This window comes from Lissotriton helveticus, chromosome 4_1, assembly GCF_964261635.1.
Source record: "Lissotriton helveticus chromosome 4_1, aLisHel1.1, whole genome shotgun sequence".
Classification (NCBI taxonomy): Eukaryota; Metazoa; Chordata; class Amphibia; order Caudata; family Salamandridae; genus Lissotriton; species Lissotriton helveticus.
Genome location: NC_136063.1, coordinates 289,305,728 through 289,333,148, shown reverse-complemented (window position 1 = coordinate 289,333,148; position 27,421 = coordinate 289,305,728). Strand labels below are relative to the sequence as shown.

Genomic DNA, 27,421 nt, shown 5'->3' with positions numbered 1-27,421 from the left:
TGAGGCGCAAGGTCAAGATTGATTTACATATGGCTGGGTCCAAAGTGAGGTGGCATAGTGAGCAAAAGAAAGATGGATTAAACCCAGATAGGTGACTGGGAGGTGAGTGGTTGAAATGTTTCAGTTTTCCGTCCATCATCTGATTGTATTTGGGAGTGGCTAGGGGTATTGCCAGAAGTTAGTCCCTTGCTTGCTGTGCCACTGGATTCAAGCATTGCAGCATTGTGATTGGCTATTGGGAGTCTTGGAGCCGGGTGCTTCTAGCTTCTTCCTGGATCCTGCTGCGGGACCGGGGTCAGAAAGAAGAGGAAGGAGGAGAGGCGGTGGCCGGCCGTCACAGGTGTTTTTTTTTGTAAAACATTTTTCATCCCTTGGCCCTGACCCACCACCTGGGTCCGGTAGCAGCCTTTACTATTGAGTAGTATGAGTTTGCGACATCTGTTAGGTGGTGGAATCAAAATGGAAAACAAAGTAAGCTTTGTTCATTAGAAAAGGAAAACTACTGGTCTACAACAACAGTCACTTAGTTGAACAAAGCAGCATTCATTACTGAGAGCATTCCTAACGCCTGGTTCAAACTCAATGTCTAGTGGCAACTTTAGTCCTAGTGTTCCAACGTAGCCTCCTGGTTAATTGTCAAAGGCCAATACCAAATATTTGAATTTAAATCGTGATCATTTGGACCTTTATGATCTGATGAAACTTGGCATGTAGCCAATGTACAAATCTGTTTGATATTCTCAATCAGGGTAATGTAATCCAATAATTAACCTCATCAGCGCGGTGCAGATTTACCGCGGTGCGCTGAAGATTGAAAAAACCCGCAGTTCATGACGAGCTCAGCTCGTCATGAGTGTACGAGAGGTGTACCTCATGACGAGCTCAGCTCGTCATGAGCGTCAAAGGGGTTTAGACATGTTCATATATATAAAGACATCAGTTCAACTGATGTTACAAGTACTGAGTTTTGCCTGCCCCAAAGGCCTAACTATAGCTAAGTAACAGGCTTCATGTAGGCACTATATATTCATTGTCAGACTCCATGGAGAAAGCGGTTGCTAAGACCACCTAAATGTCCTTTTCACCCCAGAGTCAGAGATAAGGTCTTGTTTCAGGTTAAAAGGCAGTGTATCATCATTGATTATATGCTGAGTAGAAGTCTCATAAATCTAAGGGATCCTGAGACCACAATCATTAAAGAAACTGAAAATTCTAACACAGTGGTCAATAGACAAGCTAACTCCAGAATGAATGGTTGTCAGTCTACCAGAGAATACCCAGTTGGAAATTGGTTGATCCACTAACTCATGCAAGTTCCTGGTCATTCCTACTAAACATGATGGCATTGTTGTGTCACACAACACAGAATCGAACACACCTCCAAGTCCACAATTAAATAAACAAAATGCTGAAGTAAAAAATATTTTTGGCTTATTGTCATGGAATATCACTGGGCCATGTAAACATAATGATATTGCTGTGCATGAGCCTATCACCTTTGTTTTTGCATAACATCAAGTGGGATGTCTTCAGAAGTTCTTGGACACTGACCAGCTGGGGATTAATTTCAAAATGTTCAAAAAAGTTAGCTAGACCGTGTAACAAGGGTTGTTGATTACACTTATTACCTCACTGGCTTACCAAAACAAATGAATTTACCACTTCTAATTTATTCTTAGCCTTTGTAATTACCATTACATGGGAACAATTACTGCTAAAGCATCTACTGATTACTGCATTTCATTTGCAACTTTGTAAGTAATATGTTTGATGCCATTTTTAAGGAAACGGAACTCCAAATTCCTGCAAACTCCACTGCTATTTCTAAATGTTTACATCAGTGCCAATCTCCTCCTAGAACAAACCACTTCTAAATTCTTACCAAAATTTGACAGTCACTTCCAGTGCTTCGGTCAATAAAAGTAGTGTTCAGTTCGGAAATTAAGCAGGATTAAATGTTCTGTATGGCAGATGTGAAGAAGATCAGCCACCCAAAATCGTCATATATTGTTGGACACTAGTAATGTAATATATGACACCTTATTTTACTTATCAAATGTACAGATCTCAGAATGTTTTAAGTAATTCTGAGAACGGAGAGTGATCATTACCCTAAACTAGCTGTATTCTACTGTCTACACTGGGAAACTCCCACGAGGAGTCTACCTTCTACTATATTTACAAAAACCATAAGTCCTCAGAAATAAGATAGGATACAAAACTACAGTTTATATAAGCCGTCCTGTGGAACAATAGGAAGGTCAGCATTTGGATTCATTTTATGGCCCAGAATGTGGTTTCCCAATATTTTTGGTAGACTTTATGGAGAACCATAGGTTCTAAGCAATGCTAAACAATGTCTTCACTTCCAACTTATATCATAAACGGGCAGGCAACACCATCATGAATAAAATGCACAGAAACTGTCATCCAGATTTAAGAATATTAAAATAACCAAAGGTTGGGAATTATGCAGCACCTTAAAACAGATTCCAGAAACTTGGAAGTTTTATTAATGAAACAAAGGTACAAAGGTGAAGTAGCAGATAAAATGAGACAGTCTTAACAAAAGATGGTAGGTGTTGCAATTTAAAATAAAAAGCAATGACACTGGGAAATTCAGGCTTAAGGCATTTATTAGGCAAAGATTCTTGAGTAAGTAAAAAATCACCAGATTGCCATCTATTGGGAGCACTTTGGAAATCCTACATTATTTCTGTTAATTGTCATTTAAAACATAATAGTCTCAAGAAAACCTTCTAGAGCTCTAAAATGAAATTCATAGCAATGGGCAACTACTCTTCTGCCAATACAGAGTAAATCTTCACACATGGTTTCTTACCATGTTTCTGCAAAGGCACAACTTGGGCCTATTTACAAGAAAGGAATTGAATAAGATGCAGGCTAATTGCTTTGCTCGACTGAAAGGGTGAGACTTCTTTTAAGCAAATTGGTAGTCTTGTCCAGGGAAAATAAATTATTCTGGCTACTCTATATTTCAACATATTTTCACTTTAACATTATGAGCCAGTAAACAAGTTTCTAGTTCTAAACGCAAAATGCTAACTTGCTTTGTGGATTATAGTGCGACATTTTACTTGGCTGAGCGAGTGTGGTTCTGATCCAAATTACAGGCATGTGTTCATTATAGAACTCAATCATAGAACTTCACAATGAAATGTGGGTTTGGGTGAATTTATGAACTAACAGCCGTTTGTTACCCGAAAGTCCCACTCGGAGTGTATCTGGTGACTTACAATCATGTGTTCTCAAACTTGTCACTATTTTGTGAGTAATAGGGACATTTTCTATTTAGCCAGTTTTACTACACATTTGTAATGAATCAATGTTAAATTGGTGTTATCAGTATGTGGATGTATTTTAATCTTATTTGTAACAGTTGTAGCTTGATTTTAACAAGGGTGTGGGGAACTGCGAGATTCCAAGGAGTTCCGTCAATGGGCAGCAAATATGCACGTTATGCTACTCATGCTGCAATTTAGTGCCTGTAGCTGGAGTAGAGCTAAAAAATCAGTGCGATTAGGACCATGCAGCGTGCATGAGCGCATAGCTATTCAAGTTGATTTTGCTGCCACTCGAGAAGAAAATCTACTCCTCTCAAGGAGCAAGCTAAGCCAGAACAGCGCTATACCATTACAAGTTCACACAGCAGCCCACTGAGCAGCCAGAGCAGAGGGGGCCAAAGGAACAAAAACCGACAGAAATCAAACTGGAGCCCATGAACTGCTCACCACTGCAGAAAGAGACCCAGCTCGCAATGCAAGAGAAAAAAGTGGAATCCTAGAGGATTTCCAAACAACGGCTGCAAACAGAGAATAGCAAGTGCCTAGAGCCAAGCCATCAAATAGAGACGACGGGGACAGGCAAGGACAATAATGGAAAACGAAGTGGGGACGGGATCAACGGCAACGTGACAAAAGACATCATGCCAAATGGAGGGACAAGCCCATACCCCAGGGATCATGGACCACTTTCTTTGAAAGACCCCAGCGTAGCCCCACAACTGCACAGACTGGCAACTGTGGGCAAGAAAAATAGAAGAGGAAGCTGGAACTGATTCCTCTCCAAGAGAGCGAGCAACCAGCAGCTCAAGCCCTGAAAACAGACCCGGAGAAAAGGAACAGGGGAGATAAAACATGCAAGAGAGGGAGCCCAGTGGGACAACAGATGATGGATTTGAGAACAGAGATGGGGACGAGCCCAAGGATAGACCCCCAGTGGATGCCACCAACCCCCGGACACTCACCACCTCCGAGCTGGAGCTGAGAAGAAGTGAGAGGAGACCTTTCCAAGCCACACTCTGGGCAGAAGGCATAAACCACCCCTCCTTATTGATGAAGAGTGCAGTGATAAATCACAAAACAGGAGGTCAAATATGCAAGGCTCAGTAAGAATCGCAACTGTTCAATCAGAGTAAATGAAAAACTCCACGCCCAACAGATGATGAGGAAGAGGAGGAAACCCATAGCAAACAACCGTCAAGGAAAGGAAATCCAGAGAACCCCAGCAAGCCGCAAACACCTGCCGCTGGAGCCAAGACCCCTGTGAAGGTGCAAAGAGCAGGTGACAGACCGAATAGATGAGGGTCATAAAACCCAAGATGGACCGGAAGGAACTATCTGGCATGCGGACCAAGAAGAGGATGGAGAAGACCTCAGCCTTTCTACTGCAGGCAACACTCAGATGAGTGTCACATGAGTGAGCGGTGACTCCACCCGTGACAACACAGCAACTCGTATGTGGAAGTCCCTTGATCATGGGGGAGCCCGACACTGACCCAATGGAGGAAGACTGAGAAAACAGACCGACATCCTGGCAAAGGATTGACCACTCACACAAGTCAGAAACAGGAGAACCCTGATCCCGGAAAACCCCAATGTCTAACCCTGACTCAGGGAAAATCAGTACAGGCGTGCTACCTGGCACTGTCAATCCAGGAGAAAGAAATCATAGGTGGACGTGGCTACCATATTATAAGTCCGCCACAAAAGAAATGCGAACAGGACAACAATGCCTAAAATTCATATGTGAAATTTGATGGCGGTAACTAGATAAACTGAAAGGCAACCATAACAACATCCACCAGCTGATCTCCGCACCATAATGTTCAATTCATCCCCAAACAATGGAGGAGTCCCAAACAGGAACTTGTGGAGCAACTACTGTCAAAGTGGATACATGCCTCGCATACCAAAAGGGTGAGAGGAGAAGAAAAAGGAGCAGAGCCAACATTCACTAACTCATCAAGTCCACCTAGATTTGAAGTCTCTGAGGCATCCAAAGAAGAAGAGGAAGGCCAGTCTGAGAGCTTGTAGTCTCCCACAGAGCAAACTCAACGAAGTGTCATTCCGGTGACGACTGCAACGCCAACCACTTGGTTAAGAATATGCATCCACAGAGACAGCTGGAATTCATGGATAGATGAACCAAGCCAGTCTGAATCAGATTTGTAGGAAATAGAGAGTGGTCTTGGCAAAGAAAGATCCACCTTAGAAGACGAATCAGCTTCATCTGAACCAGAGATCACAAGCACCTCCAAGGATCATACATGAACCGAGGAAAGGTGGCCAAAGACAAAGACTAACCGAAAGAGACTGTTAACAGCAACAAAATGACCAAAAACGATGAGAGAGGTTAGCGAGTTAGAGGGTAAAGACCTTGCCGAGCAACCAGATACTGAAGGCGAGAGGTGAGACCTGACGGATTCAAAATGACCTAAAAGAGAGAGGAACATCAACCGCAAGTATTCAGGTCCAGATTGGACATATCTTGCAAGGATTGAAATTGAATCTGATGACTGACTGACTGACATTGACAAGCTGCCTTCAGCTCTAATTCTACAACACTAGGGGCTCACTTTACGCATGCCGCTGACTAAAGTAAAAAAAGGGATGAATAAAGAGTGAGGGTAACAGTTAGAGGATCTTACAGCCTTGGGCCTCCAGATCCCTTTAGCCTTCAAGTTAGGGTAGCGACATTAGGGCAGTGATGGAAGGATTAGTAGCTTCTTCTGAAGTAACAACTTATTTGCTTGATCTTATTTAAGCTAACAAGGCCCTGCGATGCTGCACAATTCTCCTTATAGTTTTGGCAGTTGCTATTTCTGTGCTTGGGTGGATGCTAGCTGTCCATCTACTGGGTGGAAATGTTTCTTGTATTCCTGTAAACACAACAATTAAACTGTTTTTTTAGCCAAAAGGTGCATGGAGGTAACGTCTTGCTATGCTTGCTATGAGAGCTCTGATTATGCATGGCAATAACTGCATTGGAAGAAAGAGGTGCCTAGGTTTACTGAAATTGCTTTTAACTCCTCTTTTGATTATACTAGTTGGTGTTCCATGTGTGGTCTTTTTTCTAAAGTTTGCAAAGGAATTTCACAAAGCGATTGGTTAAATTATGAGTTTAAGACGCTGTCAGCAACAAGAGGACGATTTAGGAGAATCGAAAGGTAAGAACCCCAAGTTGATGAAAGCTGTGTTGTAATAAAGATGTAGATGTGATGATTTAGAAATCATTGGGGGCGTTGTGAACGTTGTTTTACCTTTTCTCAAGCTTCTAATGCATTTGAAATTGAGCTTGCGCTAACATAAAGAAATATTGTGCGGTCTTCCATTTTGAAATGACATTGCCATACACTACCTGATCATTGTTGGTGTTGCCTTTGTTCTATAAAGAATTGTGAGCTTTACACGGAAAGACTGGCGCTTTCCAAGCCTTTGAGGATAAGATTTACCTCTCCAAGGACAACCCACCTGTCCCATACCGCTTTGTATACAGTGTTACAACTCACACCACCTCAATAGACTCTGAGAACCTCAGAATCTAATGTAATAGTATTATGAGAGAATTCTTAAATGTATTTTGTAGTAAGATGTATCTTGTCACCTGTTCCTCATTAGTGCATATCCTAGGAACCATGTATTTGTGTAGTAATATGTAGAATCCATTCTCTAAAGTCCTTTAAAAGGACTTGTTTATCCTCTGCTCAATGGAACCCTTTTCCCCACTCTTAATAGGTACATCTATGCTGGATTCACTATAGAACTTTACTGAGTTCTTTGTATTTATGATCTGGATGCTTTTGTGCTAACTTTACTGATGATATATTTCATGCATTATACCTTAATCATTCTTTATATACACCCTTAGAAACGTTGGCCTGTGTCTGTCATTGGTTTTTTTTACAATACATTTGATTGAATTTTTACTTCCTATGGGGTGTGCCCCCAACAAGCAATATTCAAACATAGCAATGATCATAGGTATACAACTCGCTGCCGAGGGTATCCTTTGAGGATCTATAAAACATTAAAACCAACAACCACCCCTCCCACCACCCCCCACCCCTGCACCGCCCTACCTGATTGAAACACTATACAGGCAAATACAAATATGATCGTATCTCCGCGCCTGCTAATCCGCGAATTAGAGTGGAAAGTCATGCAATGGTGAGTCTGTCTATCAGATCTTGATTCGTGGACGTGGGAAAGATAGAAAGGTCAATGCCCTGTTACTTGGCCCATGCATTACAGATCTTCCTGTGCTTCTGCGGGTAACCCCGGGCCTGAAACACCGCCACTTCAGCAGACATACATTTATCCAATGCGGTTTTCCAGGCCGCCACCCCCAGGGGAGAAGAGGACTTCCATTGTTGGGCTATATAGCGCTTGTGAGAGCCCCAGATAAAGTAGGTGTCTTTTGTATATGTTACCCCCTATGTCATCAGTACTGTGGAGGAGGGTCAGGCGTGGATCTGCTGGAAGGTCCCACCCCAGTACCCGCCCCAGACAGGACAGCACTAATGACCAAAAATGTTGTAACGCCGCGCAGCTCCAGACCGTGTGTAAAAAGGAGCCGTCATCCGAATGGCATCTGAGGCAAATAGGGGATGGAATAGCCCCCATCTTCCAGAGGTGTAGGCGGGTGTAGTACACCCGATGCGGGTATTTAAACTGGATCAGTCTATATCTTGAGGACACTGCCAAACCCCTAGGGCTGGCAAGAGCCGCGGTCCAGTCGTCATCAGAAAGGGTCGGTAAGTATGCCTCCCACGCTACCCGCGTCCAGTGCAGGTTCGTCTTAGTATATGTGGTCAAGTCTGATAGAGATGGCGGATTTTATGTTCCCCCAGATCCCCCATCAAGAGTCTACCCTCAAGAGGATGAAATTCTGGCAGCGTCGTAAAGTTTTTAATCAGGGGAGACAGATCTCTCGCTGAGCCAGGGAGTAGTCCCGTCGGCCTGGAAGCAGGCGATGGTGATCCCGCTCCTTAAGAAACCAGGCCTGGACCCGAAGGCCCCTGTCAGCTATAGGCCTATTTCTTTGCTGCCGGCTCTCACCAAGATTCTGGAAAAGCACGTTCAGGTGGTGCTTTCCAATTTTCTTGAGACTAATGAGATCCTGCACGCCACTCAGTCGGGCTTTCGTCCCCATCTCAGCACAGAGACTGCGCTCCTTGAGGTCTCAGAGACTGTTAAAGGTGTTCTGGACTCGGGGGGCAAAGCCATGCTGGTGATGTTGGACTTGTCGGCGGCTTTTGACACCGTCCCCCATGACGGCCTTCTCGTGAGACTCTATGAGATAGGTTTGCGGGGGACGGTGTTCGGCTGGTTTTCCTCCTTTCTAGCCGGCCGCCGGCAAACGGTCTGGGCCTCGCCAGATTCCGCCGCAATGCCGCCTTTGGGAGTCGGGGTCCCTCAGGGCTCGATTTTGAGCCCGACCCTATTTAATATCTTTATGACTCCTTTGGCGGCGTTGGCGGAGTCATTTGGGGCCCAGATCGTGTCCTACGCGGACGATACCCAGCTCCTCTTCTCATGTACGAGAGGAGGAGATTTTGATGGGGAGAGTATCCGGGATTGCCTTGGGGCTGTTTTCCATTGGTTCCAACTGAACAGCCTCAAGTGCAATTCCGAGAAATCTGAGGTACTCTTCTTTGGGTGTGATACCGAGCCAAATTGGCAGGCCTGGTGGCCCATTGACATGTTTCCTCCGTCTTGTTCCTCCAAAATGGCTAAGAACTTGGGGGTCAAGATGGACAATGGGCTTACCTTAAAATCCCAGATTCTCGGGGTGTCGGGCACCTGTTTTGGCCTCCTCAGGATGCTGCGGAGGTTCCTTCCCCTGCTGTCTGAGGAGCACAGGAGGCTGACGGTACAGGCTCTTATCGGGTCCAGGTTAGATTATTCTAACATCCTCTACCTGGGCCTGCCAGAGTACCTGCTGCAACGGCTCCAAGTGGTGCAGAACGCTGCCGCAAGAGCCATTTTTGGCTTAAATAGGCGGGCTAGTGCAACGGGGCTGTTGAAGACCTTGCACTGGCTTCCAGTCTGGAAACGGATTGCCTTTAAGGCTCTGACCCTGGCCTATAAGGCCCTTCATGCGGTGGGAGCAAAATATCTTCAAAGGAGACTGACTTTTTATCATCCGACTCGCTCTTTGAGGTCGGAGTCTCTGTTCCTGGCGGTTGTTCCGCGAGTGAAGAGAGCCCGTTTGGGTGGTCGCTCCTTTGGTTTACTTGCACCGCAGTTGTGGAACTCCCTGCCGCTCTCTCTGCGGGGAGCAACCAGCTTACTTGCCTTCAGGAAGGGCCTTAAAACGTGGTTGTTTACTCAGTAGATCTTATTTTGTATGCTTTTCTGGTTTTCTTTTTCTTTTTTTTTCTTTTTCTCTTCCCCTTCTTTTAAACGTGTTATGTTATTATGATGCAGCTCTCCTTTACTAAAAGCGCCGGGATACTCTTTTTGAGTCGCCGTGCGCTACACAAAAGATTAAATAACATAACATAACATAACAGAGCGTGGCGAAGCTGCAGATATTTATGGAATTGGGATTTGTGTAGGCCAAACTCCTCCTGCAGCCTTTGGAAGGATTTAAGTGTGGGTCCGTGCATCACATCCCTATTGTGTCCCACTGATGGAACCCAGGCAGAGCCGCGACCGATCGGAGGCAGGTGCCCCGCCAGAGGGGCGTCTCGCACGTCAGCATACCCAACCAACCCATGGACCACGAAGCTCCGTCATTTTGCCAAACACCCACAGAATCTCCAACACCCTCTGTCCCGTAACCCTGGGGTCAGAGAAAAAGAATAGTGCGTAGTCTGCGTAAAGTGCAATTTTATCTGAGTATTCAGGGGACCAAACCAGGCCCCTGTAGACGGCACCCAGGCGCACCCATGCCACCAATGTTTTGATGGCCAGAGCGAAAAGAAGCGGGGATAGAGGGCATCCCTGCCTTGTCCCCCTCCGGATATGAAAGGGGTCTGAGCAATACCCGGCCACTCTTACCGAGGCCGGCAGGTCGGTGTATAGAAGTTTAACGTAAGCTCGGAAGCGTGGACCCAAATTAACAGCCTCCAGTAATTTAAAAAGGTACGTCCAGCCCAGACAGTCAAATGCCTTATCAATATCGGCCAGTAGGACTGCTGCGGGACGTCCCAGGCGGTGGGCCTCAGCCACGGCATTATTCGCGCGACATATGTTATGCCTGGTGGAACGTGCGGTATGAAGCCTGACTGGTCCGGGTGGACGAGATCAAGGATGCAAGTGATATCTTGGATGAAACCGATCCGACATTCGAGGCAAAGTAATCAACCGTAGGTCGATGAAGTGCCTCCTGATACTGGGGATCTCGAAGCAACCATGGTGACATACGCCAGCGATAAGAGGGGCGGCTAGTCTGCAGATGGAGTGTGATCTGGGTTGGTGAGTGGTCCGACAGGCCTCGGGGGAGGATGGAAGTGCACCTTAGCCTATGTGTGTAGCTATGTGGGAGAAATATGTAGTCTAAACGAGAGAGCGTGGAGTGTACTGAAGACACATACGTGTAACCAGCCTTGAGAGGGTGAAGGGCACCTCATATGTCCATCCAGCCCAAAGTATGCACCAGGATGTTGAGTTTGGATCTAGGTGGGGTAATGTTGGGGGCTGCACCCGCCACCTGTCCAAAGGGGCCATAACGTCATTCCAATTCCCCCCAAGTATAATCAAGCCGTCAGGAAGTTCTTCCCCAGAGCTGCGTCAGTCTGTCCACAAACGTCTGGCTAAGTGGGGGGTGGGGCATATATACTACCTATTGTCACCTGTTCACACGCCGGAGTACCGTGAAACAGCCGCCGGGGTCAAGCCATTGTCGAGTAACCTGGAAAGGGACCCTGCGATGGACGAGTATGGCTGTGCCATGTGCATCCCTGGAGAAGCCCGAATGATACACCAAGTTATAGCCAAATCTGGAAAGGCACGGGCCTTGTTGCCTAGTAGGTGGGTCTTCTGTAGGAGCAGAACATCGGCAGAGTAGCGCTTGGCTTGAGTCAGTACCGCCCCTCACTTAACCTTATTCAGCAGGCCCGCACTTTCCAGGACACAATATTAAGGTCCCCAGTGGGGACATCCCTAGGTGTGTGTGTCATGAGCCCTAAATGGAGCAAAGCGCGGATGCCTACACAAGCTTGTGAGTCGGTGCGGTGCAAACAACATACAACCTAACTTAGAAACAAACTGCCCAACCCCCCCCCGCCCGCAACCCCCCACCCTTCTATACTTCCTGAAACTCTGAGTATCTGTTGCGGCAGAGTCTCGTCCAGGCCCTCCAAAGAGAAGACCACAGCTGACCCTCCAATGGATCCCCCTCCCACCCCCACCCATAAACTTAGAACAAGAAGGCGAGTCAGTTCCAACCCAGCCAGAGAGTATGAAATAGATCCCTTCGACATAGCGACCGGGCTCTGGGTGAGTCAAAGAGGGGACTAGAGAAGCCAATATTATCACAACCCCAGAGTACCTCACTCCGCTGCGTCTGTCTTATCCTGGGAGTGCCAGCTGGAGCGGTGCCGCCGGCGTGAGGCGTCCCCACCCTGGCGGCCACTCGGATGTAAACTTTGAGTGGAGTCTGAGTTGTGAGGCAGCAGAGTGTGCGGTTTAATGTGCTGGCGTTCGTCAGTCCATGCGAAGACCTCAGGGGTGTCGAAAAGGTAGGATTTGGATTGATAGAGTACTTTCATGCGGGTTGGGAACATAAGAGCGTAGGAGAGGTTCAGGTCCCGCAGTCGCCGCTTCGCAGCCACAAAGGACTGTCACTGCTGCTGGATAATCCGAGTGTAGTCCGGGAAAGCCATGATGGGATGGGACTCAAAGACCATTTTCTCTTTGTGTGTCCGGGCAAAACTCAGTATGGCATCTCGGTCTGTGTAGTTAAGGAGGCGAGCAATGACCGGACGTAGGCGCTCACCCGGCTGTGGTCTCTTAGCCAGGGCTCGGTGTGCTCTCTCGACCACAAAGCAGAAAGAGATGTCCTCAGCGGGTAGCAGCGCCCTGAGCCAGTTTGAGAGGAAGTTCCCCATCGAGGACCCCTCGCATCCCTCCGGAAAGCCCACCAAACGGATGCTGTTGCGGGGGCCCTCCCTTCTGCACCCTCTGCCCTAGCCACAAGCTCCTTGGAGACCATGGCCAGTTTGTCGACCTTCTTCTGGAGAAACCCCACCTCAGACCCCACAGCTCCGATCTGAGCCTCAAGGGCCGTGCGAGACTGCGTGATGGCCTCCAGAAGCATCGCTGTGTCCGAGGAGGTGCACCCCGCAGCCTCCCTCCCGGCCGTAGCGGCCGTGACGTACTGATCCATGGTGGGCTGCTTATGCGCCGCCGCGCCGTCGCTGTTTTTGCCCATAGTGGGGTGGGGGGACACTCACCGGTGGTCTGAGGCAGAACAGTCTGTGAAGCAGCAGAGCAGGGGAAAGGCAGCAGGGCCCGACCCCAACGCGTGGCAAGGCAAAGCACCCCCCACTGCACTGTCGAACAGGCACCACTCCCCGGTGCCCCGGTTTCAGTAGGTCAGGTTTTCAAATGGCACGGCGTCGGCCCGGCCCACGGGCTGCAGCAGCAAATGCCAGGTCGACCTGCGATCCGCCACCAGTAGATTGCTCTACTGGCGCCGCAGAGGAAAGGGGCCCCACAACGGCGGCGTCACCATCCTCAGGGGCCAGCCCCGGACCCCGCCCGGTGCGCTCCTGTCGTTGGTAGGCTCCACGGGCCCTGGCCCCCTCGCCAAGCTGAAGCAGGCCCCTGGCACCACCAGTGCTCCACACCCGGCGCCCAGCCCCTGCAGCCACCTCAGGGGGCCTCCAGGCACCAGCAGCCAACTCCGCCGGCCAAGGGGGTGCCGCAGCAGCAATGCGAGACCCACCTCTTGCCAGGATCACCGGCCGGCCAGCCACTTACAAGGGGCACATCAGTGCAAGGGCCCTGGCTCCGGCCCTCCTCTGTAGTACAGCTTGTCGAGTCGTAGGGAAGACCGGGGGTGGGGGGCTCCACTGCCGCCGCACACCCTCCCCCAGCGACGGGTCCACTCCTATAAGGCACACCCCTGGGCCTCCGTACCCGGGCAGCTGTCCCGAGGCCCAGGCCTCCTCAGCCGCCACAACCACAGGGAAGTAGAGGGGGGATGGGCGCTGTGGCGTCCAACCACTCAGCCATCAGCAGGCCGCCCCAGCAGATTAGCAACCGCTCCAGCCCGTCGCCTTGGGACACTCAGCTTCAGTCCATCAGCCGCCGCCGCCCTCCCGGAAGCCGCGACGGCAGCCTGCCAACTGAGTACAGGCGCGGCAGCCGATGCGAGTCCCCCCGGACCTCTGGGACACACTATCCGGTGCCCGGCACCGTGCCCTCCAAAGCGCCCTGCAAATTCGGTCCGTCGGGTCCAGGACAGATGGTGTCTCTGGCAAGGGCGGACTGCGGAGCTCTATCGAGACGCGTCCGCCATGATCGGCTCCTAAGCCACGCCCCGTGTCTGTCATTCTTACTGAGAATTCTATTGCTTTATTCTTACATTAAAGCTCCTATGTATTAGAGACAGGTCCAATGGGGGGCACGCTGCCAGTCTGAGCAGTTGGAGCTTTCTTAGTGAGTTCATTGTGAGAAGGATTTCCACACCGACAATGCAGGATCAAGTATTGCTTTGGAAAATGCAAAGAGGTTAAGGCAAAGGGGAGAGGTGGTTGGTTCTGAAAGTTCAAACTTTTTCTAAAAAAACTGCTTTTTTATCAATTGAGCTCCATGTCTCTGCCTCTTTTGAGACTTTGGTTCATACGAATGTATAGTAGGGCTTGCATGACTAGCAACCGGGACTAATATTGATAGTGGTTCAGGGAGAAGGGGAAAAAGACTATGGTCTGTAGCAGTAGAAGACCATAGAATCATTTCCCCTGGTCATTAAGGAGGGCCCTTTTCAGTAAAGGGTTTACATTAAAACAAATGCAAACTAATGCTGCAAATATGTGCTTGGGTGTCAATATGAAAAAAGAACAATTGATGGACGAAATGTTGAACAATGTCAAACATGCACCCCAGTACAGAGATCTGGGCCTAAATCCATCGTATTTATGGTCCCTGTGCCATTTCAGTTTAGACCCGGCCATATGCAAATTAATCTTGACCCTGTTCCCCATAGGAACGGTTCAGTCTAAACTGCCAGCCCAGGTCCTCCCTGGACTGGAAACAAGCTCCTAGGGCCGGTTTCGAGGTATCACCCCTCCTCTGCCAGGTTAGCTTGATTCCATGTGGCATGGAGAGCACAGGACCCACGTCTGGGCATACCCATCCCACTTGGGGTGACAGATGCAAAAAGAACAAATGATAGACAGAATGCAGAAAAATGTCATACATTCACCCCAGTACAGAGATATGGGCCTAAATACATTGTTTTCTTTCTCCCCATGCCATTCCAGTTCAGACTCAGCCATATGCAAATCAGTCTTGACCCTGCTCCCCATGGGAGCAGTCCAGCTGAAACTGCCAGGCGAGGTATCCTCTGTACCGGAAACAAGCATCCTGGGACTGGCTTCAGGGTATCACCTCTAATCAGCCAGGCTAGCTCGACTCTAGTGGCATGGTGACAGTGGGACCCACGTCGGGCTATACTTGGCACACTCGGGGTGACAAATGCTAAAAGAATAATTGATGGATGGAACGCTGAACAATGTCAAACATTCACCTCAGTACAGAGATCTGGGCCTAAATCCATTGTTTTTTTTCTCTCCATGCCATTCCAGTTTAGACCCAGCCATATGCAAATCAGTCTTGACCCTGCTCCCCATGGGAGCAGTCCAGCTGAAACTGCCAGGCGAGCTCTCTTCTGGACCAGAAACAAGCATCCTGGGACCGGTTTCAGGGTATCACCTCTAATCAGCCAGGCTAGCTCGACTATAGTGAGGTTGGGAATCCATGTTTTTTTTTGCATGACTTGCATATGGCTGGGTCCAAACTGGGGTCTCATAGTGAGCAAAAGAATGATGGATTAAACCCATTTCTCTTGACTGGGGGTGAGTGGTTGAAAAGTTTCAGCACTCCGTCCATCATCTTCTTGGGTTTGCTGGATGCCAATCACACACAACAAATGGCTGGCTCTTTTTCACCCTCACCAACATCCTTGCTACCTCTGGTCTCATGACATTAGAGCAGCGGCTGGACCTGAAAGTAAACTGTTTTTTTTTTTTTTAAATCTGTTTATTAGCATAGTAATTGGAGCAGTTACATACATACTCGGGCATAGCAATAATCAGTACGTCATAATCATATGCCTGCTCAACATTCACAAGCGTGTAGTAACCTTGATTTTCCATTTTCGTCTGAAATCACAGCAACTGAACAGTCCCCTAACATACCCACTCCCTCCCCCACCCGTTAAAATCCCTCCCGGCACTCCCCTCATATGCGAGTAAATGTGACATTTACATCCTGGTCACCTGTTGCTCCGTAAAGTACAGTAATTCTGACTATTCCTCCTTTCGCCCCACACACAGTGGCCGGCGGCCATAGCATTGTCAATGGTACAGGGTTCCCGGTACCCCAGCATAGTGCACCTCACTTCATGAATGTCCCACGGGGCCGGACCCTAACATCCCGCTTGTATCGAGTCATCTGTGTCCTCCCCTTCCTCCACCCCCCCAGTCTCGAAGGCCCCCAGCACCGTGTACCAGTCCAGGGAGATCAGTGTTTTCCTGAGACCTCTGTGTTCTTCTCGTTGTAAAGCCTCGCCCTCTGCCTTGCCCCATCTAATCACCTCTGTTTTCCATAAATCCGGGTCAGGGGGTCTGGGGGACTTCCACCTCATCATGATTGCTCGTTTTGCTAGCAGTAAGGCCAGGTCTGTGAAACGTGCCGCCACGGTCCTTGTGCGTGTCGACGGACCCAACCCCAGTAGTGTGTGTTCTATAGTGAGCGATCGGGACAGGGTTCCGGCACTCTCAAGCGAGTCAGCTATGGTGGCCCAGTAATGACCCAACTTGGGGCATTGCCAGAGCATGTGTAGCAGTGATGCATCGTCAGCGTCGCATCGGGGGCAGTTGCTGCTTGTGTCGGGGAACATCATATGCAGGCGATGTGGGGTCAGGTAGGCCCTATGTAGCAGCATCAGCTGAATAAACTTGTATTTGGGGTTTCTGGCTACCTTCTTGGGGAACTGGAGGATGCGTTCCCATTCTTTGTCCCTCAGTGGCCTACCTATGTCGCCTTCCCATGCTGACCTGAGAGTTGTTAGAGGGACCGCCCTTCCTGCCTTTATGCTAGCAGTGAGCCATTTGGTTAGGTGGCTGCCTGTGCCCATGAGGTAATGCATCGTTATCAGGGGGTTGGTAGCTGGCTCCCGTCCCTCAGGCGCCCAGGTGCGTGTTATATAGTGTCTAAGGCCTGCATGTAATAGGAATGAGCCTCTGGGGACATTATGCACAGCCCTGTAGTCTGTAAAGGACAGTAGGCGTCCCTCTGCGAACAGGTCTCCCACATGGGTCACCCCCGCGTCCTGCCATTGCGACAGTCTGTTTGTTGTCAGTGTACCCGAGCCCAGTGGAATGCCCAGAAGCGGGATCGTGGGGGCATAAGATGATTTGGGGGAAGTGTATTTCACTGCCTTCCGCCAGTATGACACCGCTAGCCGGAGGAGTGGCGGGGCATGTCTCGGTATGTCCGAATGGGGTAGGAGCAACTTGTGTATGTCCCCCCTTGCATGTTCCCTCTCTGACATATTGAGCTCGTGGAGGTTGCGGCCCGCCACCCAGTAGGCCAGCCATTGTAGTTGGCATGCATAGTTATAAGCCCTAAAGTCTGGGAGGCCCATACCACCGGAACTTGAGGGGAGCTGCAGTTTGGCTAGACCTATACGTCTGCGCCCGTGTCCCCACACCAGTTCCGTGAGCAGTGTGTCGAGATGTTGAAACCTCGCGGCGGGGATCAGGAATGGCAGGTTGGTGAAGTGGTAAACTAGGCGAGGGAGCATCACCATCTTGGAGATGGCCACTCTGCCAGCAACAGAGAGGGGCAGTGTCAGCCAGAACTGAATTTGCGCTTTCAGTGCTCTCATGGCTCTGCCAAGGTTGCCGTCAATCATCATGTCAGCTTCCCTGTAGATGTGTATCCCTAGATATCGGAAGGTGGTACCCGAAACCTGGAATTCGTGTGGAGCGAAGGGTAGGGGAGTGGAAGAGTCTGTATTCCTGAAAGTGTACCCATATGACTTGGGTTCACTTATAGCAAGGCCTGAGATCTCCTTGAAGTCCTCAAACAATTGGGGTATAGGGCCCATATCTCCCCGTATGTCTCGAAGGTACAGTATGATGTCGTCGGCATAGGCGGACACAATGTGCGTCGTCCCATGTCTCTGGATGCCATAGCGGGGGGCCTTCTCCCTGAGGCTGCACAGCAAAGGTTCGAGGGCAAGGATAAATAGGAGAGGGGAAAGCGGGCAGCCCTGTCGGGTGCCCCTTGCTATAGCTATAGGACCCGAAATATGTCTAGAAGTGCGCACTCTCGCTGTAGGGAGAGTGTACAGAAGCTTGACCCAGGCAACGAATTCGGGCGGTATCCCGAATCTCAAGAGTGTGGCAAACATGTAGTCCCATCTAAGGGAGTCGAACGCCTGTCTCAGGTCTAGTGTGATGCAGCCCTCCTGGCTCGCCCCCCCGGGGTCTCCCAACATCAGTTGGGCCAAGCGTCTGAGATTCATGGCCGTGCTCCGGCCCGGCACAAAACCACATTGGTCCGGATGGATCAACAGGGGAATATATTGAATTAGTCTCGTCGCCAGCACTTTACTCAAGATCTTCGAGTCAGTGTTCAGGAGGGACAGGGGTCTGTAGTCGGCCAGCTGGAGCCCTTCTTTACCTGGTTTTAAGAGAGATGTGATCAATGCCTGCATGGACGATTGCGGCAGGGAGGCAGTTCGTAAGGCTTCCATATAGAGAGTATGTAAACGTGGGGCCAATCGATCTATGAACGTTGTGTAGAATTCGGCCGGGAGGCCGTCGGTCCCTGGGACCTTATTCCTAGGGAGGGCTCGTATCGCTTGTCTGATTTCCGCTAGTGTGATGTTGCGCTGTAGGGATTTGCTTTGTATGTCGGTAAGCCGGGGCAGGACCAGGTCCCCCATAAAGGCCTCATAAGAGAACTCCGCTTGGGGCGGGGGGGGGCTATATAGCGTGGTGTAATAGTCCCTGAACGCCGTATTAATCCCTATTTGTGTGGTAGCAGGAGTGCCTGTTTGGTCCATAATTTCTAAGATTGGGTGGCATGGTGGGGAATCCCGTAGTATCCGGGCCAGAAGGGTACCAGCCCGGTCTGCCTGCGTATGCTGCCTATTTGTGTGTTCTCTGTAATCCAGGAGCCTCAGGTCCTCTAGAAGCTCTGCGTGTCTGATGTGGGCCTCCTGTAGTGGGGTGAAATGTGCATTAGTGCCCGCTGCCTCACTCTCCAGGGACGCTAGGGAACCCTCCACTTCCTTCAATTGATTGATGACCTCTTTCTTTCTGCCCACTCGCGCGGCCATCGCCTCTCCCCTTAGACAGACCTTAAATGCGTCCCATTCGATCTGACGGGTGCTGGCTGTGTTCGCGTTCGTGGTGAAGTATGTGTCTATAGTGTCGGAAAGGGACGATCTAAAAACTGTGTCTTCAAGCAGGTCAGGGGGTAGGCGCCATGTCGGGATTGGGGGCGTCAACCTGCCCCAATGCCAGGTGAGTTCAACTGGGTTGTGGTCTGACAGGGTTTTGCCCATGTGTTGGGCCTGTACAATTGAGGTCGTCAGGGAGCGGGAGCAGAAGACATGGTCAATTCTCGTATGGAGCTGGTGGGGCGGGGAGAAAAAGGTATATTCCCTCTCCTGTGCGTGTGTGCTGCGCCATGCGTCTGCTAATTCCCAGCCTTCAGCCCAACGTGCCAGGGCTTCCGCCTGTTTTCTGCTCTCAGTGGCCAACAGGGGGGGGTGTGACCTATCCAGTGTAAGATCGAGTACGGCATTGAAATCCCCCCCAATAATCCACTGGTGGTCAGCCCAGTCAGCCAGCATCCCATTTAGTGTGAGCAAGAATTCAGATTGGCCTGTGTTTGGGGAGTACACACATCCTAACACAATAGCATCCCCATCTAGTGAACCCCGCACAAATACATATCGCCCCTCCTTATCAATCTTTTGTTCTAATGCCTTGAAGGGGACAGAGTTGCGAAGCCAAATCGCCGCCCCCCTTGAGAACGCAGAATAGGAGGTAGCAAAGAGCTGTCCTCTCCATTTTTTGCGTAACTTCACAGTCTCAGCACTGTTTAAATGTGTCTCTTGCAGACAAGCTATCTGTGTCCCTCTGCGGTTAAGTTGGGCCAGGATTCTGTGGCGTTTGTGTATCGAGCCCAGTCCCCGTACATTCCAGGTGCACAAACGATATACATTAAGAGGTCCCATAGCCATCTGTGTGTGGTGGTGGAGTGAAGCTTGTGAGTGACCATGTTAGGTTCGTCGTGGTGCCAGGTAAGAGTGCCATGTAAACATATAACCCCTGAACTGAAAGGTTCCCAGGCCAACGGGCTCGGGAGCCAAACAAGGGTGCCCAACGTGGGCACAAGTCAGTGTGTTCCATGTTCAAAACGGGGGAAGCAGGCCTCTGTTGACTGTCTCTTGATGGCCTGCTTTGGCATGGTAGCCCTGAATAGGGTGAGCCCTCCTGCAACCCACCATGTATGAGGAGGAGGGGCCGGTTATACTTTACCACCTGAAGAGGATCAGTCATGCCGATAGTCAGAACTCCTCTGCCATCTGGGCCGTGATCTTGGGGAACAGCTGTAGGCTGTCCACCGACCCGGAAACCTCAGTGTGGGTGTCGGTGGTGACGGTGCCCCCGTCCACGGTTGCTCCCGCGTCGTGGGCTGCCAGCGCCTCCTCTGTTAATCGCATCCGTGCTGTTGAAGTTGAAGTAGGACCCGCTGTTTGGTCCCCGGGTGATCGAGCGTTCATCTGTGCGCCTCGCGCGGGGTGATGTCCGGAAGTGGAAGGAGTGCTTCTTCGTCCCTGTGATGCTTCGCGTCCCCCACTGTGGTCATCTGCGAATGGGTCTTGTGAGGCCGGAGGGGTGAGTGTGACTTCCATCCATTCCTCCGCCTCCTCCGGCGAGTCAAAGAAGTGGGATTTATTGCCGTGTAGTATCTTGAGTCTTGCAGGGAATAACAGCTCATATTTCATGTCTCTGTCTCTGAGTTTGCGCTTCACCCCCAGGAAAGTGGACCGGGCTCTCTGTACCGTTGGCGTGAAGTCGGGGTACACTGATATGGTTTTGTCTTCGAAGCGTATAGGCGCCTTCTCCCTTGCCGCTCTTAAGACAGTGTCTCGGTCTTTGAAATGGAGTAGGCGCGCAATCAATGGTCGAGGGGGCGCTCCCGGTTGCGGGGGGCGCGATGGCATCCTGTGTGCCCGCTCCACGCTGTACAAGGCCGTAAGGTCGTCCTGGCCCACCAGTTTCCGCAGCCAGTCCTCGACGAATCGGGTGGGGTCCCTCCCCTCGCTTCGCTCCGGAATACCTAGGATGCGGACGTTGTTGCGGCGGGCACGTCCCTCCGCATCGTCCACTCTGTCCCATAGCTGTTTGAGCTGCTTCTCCATGGCCTCCAGTTTCGAAGAATGCTCCGTCTGCTGGGGTATGAGGTCATTTAGTGCAATCTTCTGCTCCGAGACTCGCTCCGCCAGCTTGTTGTGGTCAGCCCGCAATAGGGATAGGCCGGTCGCCATGCTATCAATGCGTGATTCCAACGCTTCGCGCGTGGCGCGTATTTCGTTGAGGATTAGGTCTAATTTGGCGTCTTGAGATCCTTTCCCTGTCGGCGGTATTATGTCCGCGTTCGAAGAGGCCAGTGGGTCTTCTGAGCCCGTGGACTGCATATCTGCCGGGGCGCCTAAGTCCTGGTTCCTGCCCCTGTGTCTACCCATTGACCTGGTAAGCAGGGCGACGCTGGAGTATTCGTGGCCGCCGGTCTCCCCTATGCAAGTGCGCACGCAAGGGCGTCGGGCTTTGAAAGCGGGGTACCCAGGTTCCGCTGAATGCAGGGGATTGCGACGCAGTCTATGGGCAGTTGGGAGTGTTTCAGGCCAGTTTGTGTCCGGGTGACGGCGGTCAGCGGGTCGCAGTGTCGTCACAAGGCGGAGTGGGGCACCGCTGGTGGTCTTGAGAGCCGGTAAGTGCCTGGCCGTGCAGGGTGCAGGGGGGAGTCCACAGGCCGGGGAAGGCGATGAGTAGGGGCAGCGCCAACGGTCAGTATCGCGGCAGGCGCTAGGTGTGCAGCGTGGCATCAGGGCTTCACCGGGCGAGTCTTCTTTCCCCCACGTGTGCCCGATGCCCCCCTCTCCAGTTTGTGAGGTCGCAGGTATGCCGCTATGCTAGTAGGCACCAACCTTGGAAGTAGACAGCCTCACGTACTCCCACTGCGGAATGTCCGCCTGCGCCGGTGTCCGTGTGTGCCAATTGCCGGGATCGAGTTCCCAACGTCCTGGACCCCGCTCCGGGGTGCAAATAAAATGGCGCCTGCAGTACCTTCTCGTTGCCGGGCTTCCCTTCGCCTCCCGGCGCGTTGTGCCGTGAGCAGACTTCGCGTGTGCAGTGCCGATGGCGGGCCTTGCCTCCCGCAGAACCCGTTCTATACTCCAGTGGGGGGTCCGGGCTCAGGCGCTGTAGCTGCGTGGCAATTCTGCTATGTTGGGTCCAGAGTCCCGGCCGGCCAGAGGGTCCCGCAGTAGGGGAGACCAGCGAGTGTCCGGAGGGCCGATGTAGGAGGCAGTGAGGTCACAGGCGGCGTGGGGGGGGGGGGCCGCAGTACGCCCCGAGGTCGCGGCAAAGCGTCCGCCGTTTCTCCAGGCCGAGGTCCCTCTCACAGCCAGCCAACGACCTAGGTTGGGCCGGGCAGTCCACAAATCGAGGCCGAGGCCTCACTCTGTGTCACAGGCCGCAGCAGCACCACGGTCCCGGCGCTCTCTCGGTGCGAGCATTGGAGGAGCAGCGCCCGTCCGCTGTATGCCGGTCGCCCCCGGGTCCTCTGGGCACCGAGTGCAGGTGGGCTGCAGGTCAGGATAGCAGGATAATCAGCTTATATTACGGGCTAAGGACGGAGCTCCGGAGCTACACGTCCACCATGATCGGCACTTAGCCACGCCCCCCAAAGTAAACTGTTTACCTTCTGTATTTTCAACACTCTGGCTTTCCTCTTTGGTTCACATGAGCAAATATTGGTGGCAGTCAACCCAGTGCATGTCTGTTGAGAAGTAAGATACTCAAGACATTCCAGTCGTAAGATACACCCTGTGTGTTAAACCCATCCATCCCACTGACAATTGCTTTACTCACATAATAAGTACAGGATGTTCATCAATGCCTTTCCATTATTCATTAAATGTATATGTGTAATCGGTATACTCCAGTGTTATGATGCAAACTTCTCCTCTTCTGTTATCAAATCGAGACTGTGGTTTACTGTATTCTGGAATAGCCCTGGACATTCCCACTCCAGTATTAGGAGCCCCACAGTGAGACTAGTGTCCCACGTGGTTTATTTATATGTGGTTGCATGGTGGGATACTGCAACCTCTGCCGGGAACTGTGCTTGACCACCGTGGTAATTTGTTACAGTCACAGAAGCTACTCAGCCTTTCACCCATCAGATAGACAAGATAAGATAAGTATCTATATGTTGGGCTACAATAAATAATTTTTAACTGTCAATAGGGCTAAGGTATCCCTGTGGGTAAAGGTGTGCTCCACAAACACGCCTTTTCTGTGACGTCATGTCCGTATTAAGCTATATACAGCTCAAAGCTAGCTACAAAGCAATGGAGTGCTGTACATGTTAGGACTTACCTCAGGAAACACGTAGGGGTTCTCCTCTGACCGCTCTAATCCTGCTGCAATGCCGAGGGCAGTCCAGGAAATAGTAAAGATGAGATTTAAAAGCAACTTAATGGCGATGTTCTTCCTGTAAGAAGCGCAGAAAGGAAGATGACACGTTAGGACCGGAAGAGACGGCTGCCCTGGGCTTGGCTGGTGTCTGATAACTGCATTTCACAAAAGAGAGGATGACAACTTACCTTCCGAAGCGCTTCCACTTTATCTCAATTAATTTCTGGATCACAGGATGCATGATAATGTCCAGTTGGTGAGTTTGAACAATCACTTCCAGCTAAAGTATGGAGACAAAAAAGATGAGGATGATAAGACAATAATGAAATCTGGCGATGACAGCTTCAGTTCAAGCACCTCTGCAGATAGCCTGATAAAGCAGGGCAGGCGTTATGTGTCAATGCTATATCAGCTCCCATGACCCGCGTGAACAAGGCCTCACTGATTTATTCCTCTGCCTAGTCTCTGCTTATGAAACGTGAAGCTGTCATGAAACGTTCGATATGATATTAAATGCCTTTGTGGAAAAATACACTACTCAGCACCTGATGTAAGCAGAGTGGCACCCTCTTTAACTACAGCAGCCTCTGTGTGCATTGCATTGTCTTACAGTAGGACCTCATATCATGGCCTATACTGCCTTAGAATGTACGGCATGGACTACACCGGAATAGACCCAGATATAATAAGCATTGACAAAGCCAATAACTTTTATTTATTTGTATTTGTATTTTTATTTAATGCGATTTTATATAGCGCAAACTTTACCCGAAGGTGTCAGAGCGCTTTACATAAGAACCAGTTGCAAAACATAAGGACTTAGGATTACATGCGTTACATAAACGATACACACAGAAAAAAATTGCAAATGTACAAGATGTAAAGTCACACAAAGAAGAGACTGGTGATTATAGTTATGTCTATATACATAGGGAAGGGATATGAATGGATATACTCTAAGAGTCACATAGGAATGGTAGAGAGTACAATGGTCTACTGCATATACTAGTGATTAGAGTTATCTCTATATACATAGGGAAGGGATACGAATGGATATACTCACAGATCAAATCTATACACACATTAACATAAATACCATATAAATACACATAAGCAGAGACAAAAAAACAAAACATTAAGGCATCCATGTTCATGCATAGCAACACACCTACAGAAATCCATGGGCACAAAGATCAGTGCACTGACAAAGGTATCGACAAACAAACATTTACAGATGCACAGTCATCCAAGGACTACGGGCTACAACGAACACAGGAGGCCTGACTTGCAGTGACCACACACAGACTACACAGAATTATTAGATATACATGTACCCGCTCACACAGAACACAGAGTCACATAAACTAGCTCACAGAACACATATGGACTCTCAAACAAGGCACATCACACTATCTACGTATCCTAGCTGCATACTGCATGTACACGCTTCAACAGTTCTAATTTAGTTTTCTGTTCTAGACATACATTTATGGTAGTCACATTGTGCTTTCAAATGAATATGTAGGTATTTTGGAACACAGGAGATACAACTCTTATTTTATTTGTACTCTGCTGGTTAATCAGATGTTTTGCTGTGTTTAAGTTTGAAGATAGTTTGCCTATGGCAATAAATATCTGGAATGGACTACAAGGGCTGGAATAGTACTCCCTTTAACCCCTTGGCCGCGGCGGTAATTCCGCTGCGGCGTTCGGGGGGAGGGGGTGCCGCACGGCGCCACCATGCTCCTGACGGAACCACTCCGTCACGAGCCGCGGTGGTGCTGTGCTTGTGACGGAATGGTTCCGTCACGGCCCGCCCGCTCAATAGAATGCACGGCGGAGGGGCGAAATCAGCACTGCGCATGCGCGGCGGCCAGGCCGTGACGGAACCATTCCGTCACCAGCACAGCCCCATCGTGGCTCGTGAGGGAATGGTTCCGTCACGAGCACGCAAGGGGTTAAAAGGTATGCCTTGCTGGTATACTCAGGCAACTGCACTGAAATACCATGAAGACAAAACATTTTCAACCATCTACACATAAATGAAAGCAGCAGATGCCTTTTGAAGGATGCTGTGAATAAGAGAAACCCACTGCTGTAGCACATTGCCATATTCAACAAGAAAAGACCAAGCCAATACGTCTGGCAAACAATACTTTGTTCTGTCATGGTTTTTGCAAAACTTTATTGTTTGTTAGCTGCCATCCCCTTATTATTTTGTTTAAAAAAATGGCTACATGTTAAAATATTTTCTTGGTCATCGAAAAAACACACATTAAGAGTAGTCCTTTGCACTGAAGGGATCTACTTTGTGTGTGAATGTGTTCCTTGTGAAAGGGCATATATGTACACATGGACCACAAGCCCTTTAAACCCGACCCGGACTATGGTAACCCATTTAGATGAAATTTAGACAAAATATTGTGTCAAGAAAAACAGGGACAAAAAATCATGAAGATTACTTTCTAAAGGTAAGCAAAGTTTTACTATATATAACACTAAATGCATGTACCTTGACGATACATATATCTTCAAGGTAGGTAGATGTGGAATTAAGAATAGTAAATCTGTAGTTACCTATTTGGGCTTACTGTCTCCATATTTTGGTCATCGATATTTTTGACACAATATTGTGTCTACACTATACTTTTGTTTCCAATATTAGGTCAGTGATTCCATTTATATTCAGTGGGTTAACTTTTTAGGTAAACAACCAAATTCAAACCACAATTAATGTGACCAGAAATAATTCTGCCAGTCCAATCTCTTCCATTAATCTTAAATGTATTGACATAAAAATGAATCAACAAGCAGTGGTAGTGCTAATAGTGGTGACATATTTATAGGTGTCATAAAACACAACACAATCATCAGGTGTAATCTTTTTTCAACAACACAGAAATCACACTGTTCATAAGATTACCCCAGTGTGAAGTCAATCCTATTACAGACAATGATTTACATTGACTTTGAAGTTAGGCAATGCCTGAAATGGGCAGAGTAATTGCCTTATATGTATGCTGCAGTGGGTGGGAGAAAAATGTGAATGACACAACAAACTAATGGATTACGTCAGGCTGAAAACCCTAAACCCACATGTTTTATAAAAGTCATTTTAGCAAGATCAATTTTTTGAGGGAATTTGCTTTTGCTGAGGGCTGTCATGACCCCCAGGGGAATCATACATTTCCCAAAAAATATAAGGAATGTATGTTGGGGTCAACCCTCAGCACATGGGTCAACTCCCATTGGGGGCTATCCTAAACACAAAACAAATGTATATATATATATTCACTGAAAAAACCATAGGTTTCAGGCAGGTTATAGTTAGAAATTATCATTTAAAAAACCTTAGAAGTTCATTGAAAAAACCAAAGGTTTCAGGGGTGTTATAGTTAGCTAGATATTTCACTCATACAAAACCATTGAAATTCCTCCATTATAGTTAGTTGTACTCATTCATGACATGGTCAGTGACATCACTGATGATATCACTGATGACATCTCAAATGACATCACTGATGACATCACTGATGACATCATCCAGTGAATGTGGTTTGGTTCCATATGTCAATTTGTATTATATATATAGCAATCTACATTGAAGAATGACTGGATGTTTAAGTGTCTGAGTGGAGGATTTAGTAGCAGTGTGATTGACTGTTTACTTGACTAATTTATAGTGTCTCACTCAATATATTGGATAGTGACTAAACTGTGTGAATATCTGTATTATTTTCTCAGTTGTTGTGTAAACGGCTGCACCATTTGATTACTAGCTACGTGAAAGTGTATATTAGTTATTGATTAGTTAACTGATTATTTGGATGGGAGAGTGAATGTGTTTGTGGTTCGGTGGGGGTGTTTGACTGCCCAAAGATATGTCAGTAGTTGATTCAGTAGGAATATGACGTTAAGTGTACATATTATAATAGTTGTTTGGGTGAATGAATATGTATATGGATGTGCTGAATGAGCAAATATATCTCTCAAAGGTACATGTCCAACAAACTAGAATAATAAAAAGCAGTGTATGTGATATTTGTTGTATATAAATAAGTATACATAAGACTCATTGATTGCATGAGTGACTGTATAGATAACTGTATACTTGTAATAGTGATTTTAAAACACACTAAGTATTAGTTACTATCTATATGAATAAATGAAGTGGTGTTTGTATAAGTGTGTAGCTGAGTAAATATAAGTATGATC

At 48.8% G+C, this 27,421-nt stretch overlaps 1 protein-coding gene across 1 annotated transcript in view; it reads right to left on the bottom strand.

Annotated features, from left to right (window-relative positions):
• LOC144827992 (uncharacterized) overlaps positions 1-27,421 on the bottom strand; it is a 557,648-nt gene that overhangs the window by 308,538 nt on the left and 221,689 nt on the right. Inside the window, exons 9-10 of the mRNA XM_078686140.1 lie at positions 23,395-23,486; positions 23,168-23,282 (exon numbers count right to left, since the gene is read on the bottom strand). Coding sequence (XP_078542266.1) covers positions 23,168-23,282; positions 23,395-23,486 — 207 coding nt within the window. The remainder of the gene's footprint in view (positions 1-23,167; positions 23,283-23,394; positions 23,487-27,421) is intronic.